This window comes from Bombina bombina, chromosome 1, assembly GCF_027579735.1.
Source record: "Bombina bombina isolate aBomBom1 chromosome 1, aBomBom1.pri, whole genome shotgun sequence".
Taxonomy (NCBI): Eukaryota; Metazoa; Chordata; class Amphibia; order Anura; family Bombinatoridae; genus Bombina; species Bombina bombina.
In genome coordinates this window covers 1,390,669,597-1,390,679,188 of record NC_069499.1, presented here as the reverse complement: position 1 = coordinate 1,390,679,188, position 9,592 = coordinate 1,390,669,597, and the positions used below count along the sequence as shown (strand labels likewise).

At 37.2% G+C, this 9,592-nt stretch overlaps 1 protein-coding gene across 1 annotated transcript in view; it reads left to right on the top strand.

Annotated features, from left to right (window-relative positions):
- Positions 1 to 1,296: 1,296 nt before the first annotated feature.
- The window catches only part of CFAP126 (cilia and flagella associated protein 126), a 62,662-nt gene continuing 54,366 nt past the window's right edge, over positions 1,297 to 9,592 (top strand). The window contains exons 1-3 of the mRNA XM_053704720.1: positions 1,297 to 1,415; positions 1,761 to 1,823; positions 3,917 to 3,997. Coding sequence (XP_053560695.1) covers positions 1,332 to 1,415; positions 1,761 to 1,823; positions 3,917 to 3,997 — 228 coding nt within the window. The 5' untranslated portion in view covers positions 1,297 to 1,331. The remainder of the gene's footprint in view (positions 1,416 to 1,760; positions 1,824 to 3,916; positions 3,998 to 9,592) is intronic.

Sequence of the window (9,592 nt, the reverse complement as noted above, 5' to 3'; positions counted from 1 at the left end):
GAGGTAAGTTTTTAATCAAAACGGCTGCTTTGTAAACTTTGATGAATGAAAAAGCCCCTGTTTTTAATAGTATTTTTAAAAAAGGGCTTTCATTCATTAAAGTTTACCTTCACTTTAACATATGAAAGCAGATTGCCAGATTGTTACAGACAGTGACACGGTCTGTGTCCCTATCAGTAACAATCTCCGGTGCCGGCTTATTTTATTTGTAAATAACGCTTGTGGGGAGAACCACTACACTACAGAAAAAAGAAAAAAAAAACTACAAGTACCAAAGATGGCCGCCACTAATGGGAGGGCGAGGTTTCAGGTGGGCTCACTACACTGCAGAAAAAATAATATTTATGTTTTATTTTTTTTAAATGCTAAACTGCATACTGGAAGACTATATGGCAGACCTAAGATGGTGCGGATGAGTGTTAGTTGGGGAGAAGAGAGCTGTTTGGGAGAGATCAAGGAGGTTGGAAGTGTCAGGTAGGGGGTCATATCTACATTACTATACTGTTTCCCTTACCAGCTAACTTATTGACCCCTTCACTGCCGGGAATTTCAGAAGTGTGGTGCACAGCTGCAATCATTGGCCTTCTAATGCCAAAGCAATGCATGTCTGCTATTTTAAAAAAAAGGGGGATACTATAGAAGCTTTTGCGTATAATTTGTATCATGACTGCACAAGCAGTATGTTTAATATATGATCACATTTGGTGGCGAAATGGTGGCAAGAAATATACCAAAATGGGCCTAGATCAATACCTTGGGTTGGCTATTTAAAAAATATATATATTGTTTTTTATAGGTAAATAAAAAAACTAGGCTCTATTTCTGTTTAAATTGAATTAAAAAAAAAAACGCTAAAAATTATACAGTATTTTCGGCAAGTTTTTCTCTAAAATTTCCGGTAGCAAAGGTGTTAAAAAGGCACTGGGGAGACCAAATAATAAGCAAGTAATAAAATAAAAAAAGAGAAGGGACACTGCCACCTGGACCCACAAATATGATAATGAAAAAATGTTTCCTTCTTTAAGGGAGAGTCTTATTACGGAATATATAGTCTAGGGGTATTGTACTTAGAAGGTCATTTAGGAGGGTTATGTAGTGGACTGAGGTTACTTAGTTGAGTTTGGATAGACTAGTGGGTCTTGGTATGTTTTTTTTTTGTTTTGTTTTTTACAGTGAAGGGCTTGTGGGACTGGGGATGCTAGTAGTGCTGGGAATGCTTCTAGGGATGTCCCTTCTGCAACTCCCCCTTTCCTGTTTATGTCCCAGCCATGTTACCTGACCTTACCTACGACGCAGCCTATATCTGCTGCAGCCCTCTGTAACTCTACCTAATGGCTGCACAGTCTCCAAGCTTTGTCACAATTTCCCTGATTCCAGCCTCACACTCCTGGATACTAGCCAGCAAGTTTTTGGAGGTATGTATCTCAAATGAGACATCCTATCATACATGGAATATTTTCTGGTATAACACTCCATCACCATTTTAGGATTGGGGGCGGGGGTGTTAAAGTGTTGAAATCTATCATGAAAAATATCTCAGTTAAACAGGGAATTGTAGTGTAAGGGGTTTGGGTGTTGACCCATAACAAGAACAATGCCTCAGATAAATAGTGGTGAGGTTATAACAGAAAATACCCATATTTGAAAAATATTAGTTTGACTCTCTATGTACATTTTTTAACAAGACTCTCACCTAAGTAATTTAATGTGCTATACCACCAGAGTGTACTCACAAGGTGATCTGTGCTTCTCTTTTATAGTATCAGAGTGCCTTCACTTCCTACAAACTGCAAAACTGGAGTATCCCCAAAGCATACAAGGAGGTAAGGATAACATTGGGAAATAGATAAAGATGGGACATTTTAAACACACTGTGAGTAATATTCATAATAATGCTACAATATTTTTAGATAAAAAAAATTTCATATTCATTCTTCTCAGTATGGCATAGCATGTTGGTGTTTCCACCGTTTTTTTTTATTTAATATATAGTGTCTAAAATATGTTTTATATGGAACATATGATGTCAGTTTGTATATGACAAACATTCTAAACAAATACATTTTAAATTATATTCACGTATGTCATTATTCTCTGTTATCGTTATAAGAATACCCAAAGACAATGGGCACATTGCCTCAGTAGGATAGCAAGGGTTTTGTCTTCATGTGCTCACGCATTCCTGTTGTTCGTAGAATGAGGTTGGCTGTGAGAAGAATCATAAGGAAAGACTCAGGTGTTTCAAAAGCAAAACTAAAATCTCAGAATATTGCATTTTAGCCAGTTAGTGCTGTGCTCTGCTGATTTAATGGAGGACAGGAGTGAGCACAATGTTATCTATATGGCCCACATGAATTAGCAGCTCCCTGTTGTGAAAAGCAAATAAACAAGCATGTTATAATAGGCTATATGTAGTGGCTTATAAACCTTATAAACTAAGGGACAGTAAACCTACAAAATAATGTTATATAGTTCTGCAGATAGTGCAGAATTATATAACATTAGCTAAGCGGCAATCTTATAAATCAAAAGCTTTCAGAGGTTTTTTAATCCAAAATTGAATTTACTTAAACTCCACTCCAGGCTCTACTGAGCAGGTCATGTTTTTCAAAAGCTCTTCACGAGTGCGCTGTCTAGTCACAGCGTGTCCGATCACGCCATTAAACTTAATGTAGCTCGCTCCCGCTCTGGTCTGGTAGCGGGCGTGAGCAATATTCAGTTTAATGGCGCAATCGGGCATGCTGTGACTAGACAGCGCGCTCGGGAATCGTTTTTGAAAAACAAGACCTGCTCAGTAGAGCCTGGAGCTGAGTTTAGGTAAATTCAATTTTGGATTAATGAAAGCTTTTGATTTATAAAGTTGCCGCTAAGCTAATGTTATATAATTCTGCATTAAGTGCAGAATTATATAACATTATTTTGTAGGCTTACTGTCTCTTTAACATATATTAAAAGATCTAACCGATTCAGTAACTTGAGTTAAGAAATTCTAATTATATTTCATGACAGCACATGTAGCAGGTTTTTTGTGTGAGTTCAAATGAAGATTAGCACTCCTCAGGTTATTCCTTCAATTCCATAGGAAACCTCTGATTTCAATTTTTGTTTCTCAGTATATAAGCATTTAGGAGTAATTTTGTTAGCAGTTTTGCAAATTTCCTGGTCTCCTTTATTCCAAATAATAAAGAGACATATTTAATGTGATTGGGTTCTGATCTTAGCTATCACTGTTAAGAATATTGTAGGATCAGACACATTTCACCATAAGTAAGTATAATGGAGGCACGGATGTAAGTATAATGGAGGCACGGATGTTAGTATATAAGTATAATGGAGGCACAGATATAAGTATGATGGATGCACGGATGTAAGTATATAAATAAGTTTGATGGAGGCACGGATGTAAGTATATAAGAAAGTATGATAGAGGCAAGGATGTAAGTATATAAATAAGTACGATGGAGGCACGGATGTAAGTATATAAATAAGTACGATGGAGGCACTGATGTAAGTATATGAATAAGTACGATGGAGGCACTGATGTAAGTATATGAATAAGTACGATGGAGGCACTGATGTAAGTATATAAGTAAGTATGATGGAGGCACGGATGTAAGTATATAAGTAAGTATGATGGAGGCACGGATGTAAGTATATAAGTAAGAATGATAGAGGCAAGGATGTAACTATATAAATAAGTATGATGGAGGCACTGATGTAAGTATATGAATAAGTACGATGGAGGCACTGATGTAAGTATATAAGTAAGTATGATGGAGGTACGGATGTAAGTATAGTATGATGGAGGCAAGCAAAATAAGATTTTTTTTCCCTTTTGCAACCATGTTAATTTGACATCAAACCCAAACCAGTGTTGATACTTTTTTATTTTAATGAAGGATTTATTTATTTATAGCGTCCCTCTACCCATGATGGTCACACACAGTTCATAACCAACGATAGAGGTCATCTACTGCCTGGAGTCCCAAAATCAAAAGTAAGTTTTATTTTTAATTAACCCTTTTGTCAAAATATTTTTTATATTTTATTTTGAAAAATATGTTTATGAATGATTTATTTTGCTGGCAAGATTATTTTTTTTCTCCTGCATGAAATATTGTGTTGTGCAATTCAGAAAGTATTTTATATCATATAAATACAATTAAAGGGTAATTGATGTCCAAGATATTTCATAATATATGTTTCTTTAACCTGAATACTTTGTGGACAAAGCTAAAGGCGCACAAATATGGCAATTCTGACAAACACAGTTTTGTATTATTTAAACCATTTAATTGTAAAAAAAAAATAATAATCACATTAAAAGCAGGATTTATCAATGAGAAACAAAGCTTTTAGAATTAAAATATAGCACGGAGCATCTCATAGATCCATGGGCTTCTAATTTCTCATATTGGTACTGATTAACTGTAATAATTAAAGTCAAGCAGTGGTCCTGTGATATCTTCTCATGCTGGTATATGGGACCCCTTTATTATCTCACGCTTATCCCCACAAACATCAAATATGAAATAACTAGGAGTCCAATCGCTGGGACCACTTCATGCCTACTACATAGTGCTCTTTAAAGGGATACTAAACCCAAATTTTTTCTTTCATGATTCAGATAGAGTATGCTATTTTAATCAACTTTCTAATTTACTTCTATTATCAAATTTTCTTTGTTCCCTTGCTATCTTTATTTGAAAAAGCAGAAAGCTAAGGAGCCGGCCCATTTTTGGTTCTGAACCTTGGATAGCGCATGCTGATTGGTGGATACATTTAACCACCAATCAGCAAGTGCAACCCAGTTTCTGAACCAAAAATGGGCCAGCTCCTTAGCTTAGATTGCTGCTTTTTCAAATAAAGATAGGACTGCAGGAGAATGGGGGGAAAAATTGATAATAGGAGTAAATTAGAAAGTTGCCCAAAATTACATGCTCTAGCTGAATCATGAAAGAAAAAAAATTGGGTTTAGTATCCCTTTAATGACTCAAACAGTGCACATGTTCATGTGTATTCAATACTTACTCATATGATCATGCACATAGCTCTCTGGCACATGCTCTGCAAGAGTCACTACAACGCATTTCAAATTAGAGTTGGTATAGTCATCTGTCTTTTTCTAGTTTGAGTGTCTGTAGTTTGCAGTAATATAGGTTTTATTAACCTTTTAACGCAGTTATGCCGTTCTGACGGAATAGAACGTCATAACCGTTGGCTGTCCTAAAGCCAACTGCGCTTCCATGATGTGATTGCGGTCTGGAGGGCGTGCCCTAGCGTCACAGGGACGCCTCCCTCCCTGTCTGCATCGTTGTTCCGATGTAGACAAATTAACCCGGTCATCAAAGGATTAATCTAAGGCATAACACCTGAGTATGAAACTTAGTAAACATCAAGGGCTGTGTTCTCTACTAAGTAGGTAAACTGTTCCTGTTTGTTTTATGAAATCACCTCCCCTTGAGTTTTCATTACAAGATGCTGTATAAATTACTTAGCTTTTGTGAAATGTTTCCTTAAACAAAGGACCACCGTGTTACGGAAGATTACATTTTTCTTTCAATAAGCCATTAAAAGTATTACATCAAACTTTTATTCTGATATTTATTTATATATGCACTCCATCCTCTCATCATGTGAAAAGTAAATTCACCTTCCCTGCAGTGGATCTTCTACAGTAAATTAAAGGGACAGTATACACTCATTTTCATATAACTGCATGCAATAGACACTACTATAAAGAATAAGATGCACAGATACTGATAAAAAAATCCAGTATAAAACTGTTTAAAAACTTACTTAGAAGCTGTCAGTTTGGCTCTGTTGAAAAGGTAGCTGAAAAGCCCACTGCAAGTGGCAAATAAGACACTCCCCCCTTCTTTTGCATATGAAAAGACCCTTTACACAAACAGGAGCAAGCTGGAGAAGGTAGCTGACGGTATTCACATAAAACTTTAGGGCTTGGTTAGGAGTCTGAAAATCAGAGCAATGTTATTTAAAAATAAGCAAAACTATACATTTATTTAAAAAAAAAAACCTTTATGGGCTATATAAATAGATCATCTACAAAACATTTATGCAAAGAACAAATGAGTGTATAATGTCCCTTTAAGATGGCTCTGATTGTACTTTATAATAAATTTCAGCATGTCATTGATTCATGTGTATAGTTTGCAAAGTTGATATTAAGTCAAACTTTTTCAATTACTTTTCTTTTTGAAATTAGACAACTTTAAAAAGGGAAAGAAATAAGTTGATTTAAAAAAACTAAATGCAGTGCTATTCTAACTAAGCAGTGCATTTTCAGCAGATTCCACAAGAGGGCATATTTGTGCAAGCAACTACTACACTGGAACTTTGTTGAACCTGCTTCATGCTTGGGACCAGATCTTCTATGCTGTGTTTAATCCCCTTGCATGGAGTTCCAGAGGATATAATAAAAAAAAAATACATTTTCTAATTAAGTGGTTTTCAAATTCAAATCTATTCTAATCCATGACGAAATACTGTACATTTTAGTGGGTTTACAAACTACTTTGCACTACACTCATCCAATACTTTGCTTTGAAACTCCTTATTTCAAACCATCATTCCTCATTTTATTAAAAAATATCTGATTAGAGGCCTAATACCTCTTGAAAAAAAACATTTTTTTTTGGTCCACCAAAAAAGCCTATGATCTGAGTGTAGAAAATTCAGCTGTTCCAGAAATATCTCACACGTAACTCAGGAAAGCAAATAAATTAGATTGAAGATTTGCTCTGCAAGCTCTAAAAGACTGGAATTTGGTTAGTTTGGAACATGCACCTGCTCTAAATGGTGACTTATATAACAGATATAACTTTTAATAAAAGCATGTTTGAAACACAAGTTTGCATTATCCTGTTGTGCTGGAATATAACAAATACCTATGCTCAGATGTAGATACTTTTGGTTTTCATGGGATGATACAATTATATGAAAACTTAGGAGCTGTTCAGGAGCCAAACACACTTTTTTAGAACCAGTTCAGCATTTTGTGTTTAAACACTTAGATTGACATTGGTCAGAATAAAATAGGATCAGTGAAGTCACCAAGAAGGCAAGTTTCAGCACTATTCTAACACACTGGGCATATAGAAAATACCTTTGAGTTACAGCAGCACCGAAATGATCCATCTAGGATTCTAGGTTATATATAGGGCAAGATTTATCATGAGGTGAATGCCTAGATTGGTTGCAGGCTTGTTTATTTGAGCCTCTGATACTGAAACAGCTGTTTAAACTGCTGCTTCCTAAACCCTTTCACCAACTTGGATTTGACAGATAAAAATTACCCCAAATTAATTTGACCAGTGTGATTGACAAAGCCCCACTGTTATGCAATCAGTTGCACAATGGTAGGGGTGTCGGGATTGCATGAACAATGATAAATACGGGGATCCTATGCACCCCACAATCTGTGATGGAATGTGGACAGGTTCACAACATGTGAATTCTGTCTGTGTAATATTAGCCAAACTCTGATCAAAATGTGTCATTCTGTGAACGATCACATAATACAATTCTAATTCTTGCTGAAAGGTATAGAAGCCAGTCAGGAACTACGAAGAGGTCTGACTAGCGAATCTGGAACTAATGAGCACAAATCAAAACAGCACATCATATCTTCACAAAATTGCCTGTTTTTTTGTTTGTTTTTTAAAACCGTAACCATCTTCAGCAAAATGGATTTACTGCTAAAACAATATATATATACAGTGGGGCAAAAAAATATTTAGTCTGCCACCAATTGTGCAAGTTCTTCCACTTAAGAAGATGAGAGAGGCCTGTAATTTTCATCATAGGTATACCTCAACTATGAGAGACAAAATGTGGAAACAAATCCAGACAATCACATTGTCTGATTTGGAAAGAATTTATTTGCATATTATGGTGGAAAATAAGTATTTGGTCACCTACAAACAAGCAAGATTTCTGGCTCTCACAGACCTGTATCTTCTTCTTTAAGAGGCTCCTCTGTCCTCCACTCATTACCTGAATTAATGGCACCTGTTTGAACTTGTTATCAGTATAAAAGACACCTGTCCACAACCTCAAACAGTCACACTCCAAACTCCACTATGGTGAAGACCAAAGAGCTGTCGAAGGACACCAGAAACAAAATTGTAGACCTGCACCAGGCTGGGAAAACCGAATCTGTAATAGGCAAGCAGCTTGGTGTGAAGAAATCAACTGTGGGAGCAATAATTAGAAAATGGAAGACATACAAGACCACAGATAATCTCCCTCGATCTGGGGCTCCACGCAAGATCTCACCCCATGGGGTCAAAATGATCACAAGAACGGTGAGCAAACATCCCAGAACCACACAGGGGCACCTAGTGAATGACCTGCAGAGAGCTGGGACCAACGTAACAAAGGCTACCATCAGTAACACACTACGCCGCCAGGGACTCGGATCCTGCAGTGCCAGACGTGTCCCCCTGCTTAAGCCAGTACATGTCCGGGCCCGTCTGTAGTATACTAGAGAGCATTTGGATGAAACAGAAGTGGATTGGGAGAATGTCATATGGTCAGATGAAACCAAAGTAGAACTGTTTGGTAGAAACACAACTCGTCGTGTTTGGAGGAGAGAGAATGCTGAGTTGCAACCAAAGAACACCATACCTACTGTGAAGCATGGGGGTGGCAACATCATGCTTTGGGGCTGTTTCTCTGCAAAGGGAACAGGACGACTGATCCGTGTACATGAAAGAATGAATGGAGCCATATATTGTGAGATTTTGAGTGCAAACCTCCTTCCATCAGCAAGGGCATTGAAGATGACAATGATCCCAAACACACCGCCCGGGCAATGAAGGAGTGGCTTCGTAAGAAGCATTTCAAGGTCCTGGAGTGGCCTAGCCAGTCTCCAGATCTCAACCCCATAGAAAACCTTTGGAGGGAGTAGAAAGTCCGTGTTGCCCAGCGACAGCCCCAAAACATCACTGCTCTAGAGGTGATCTGCATGCAGTAATGGGCCAACATACCAGCAACAGTGTGTGACAACCTTGTGAAGACTTACAGAAAACGTTTGACCTCTGTCATTGCCAACAAAGGATATATAACAAAGTATTGAGATGAAGTTTTGATATTGACCAAATACTTATTTTCCTCCATAATTTGCAAATAAATTCTTTCCAAATCAGACAATGTGATTGTCTGGATTTGTTTCCACATTTTGTCTCTCATAGTTGAGGTATACCTATGATGAAAATTACAGGCCTCTCTCATCTTCTTAAGTGGGAGAACTTGCACAATTGGTGGCTGACTAAATACTTTTTTGCTCCACTGTATACTGTGTGTATGTATATATATATATATGTACAGAACTAGAAAATAACCCTGATATTGTAATAACCCAGGCTGACAAGGGTGGGGCGGTGGTTATCTTAAACATCATAGATTACATGGATGAAGTCAATGTGCATCTTAGCAACACCACCACCTACACACGCCTGGGATATGACCCTACACACAGGTTCAGCCAGGAACTGTTCTCATTCCTGGACACGGCCCTGGAGTGTGGTTTTATCACTAAGGACACTATGGAGTATTTACTCATTGATGA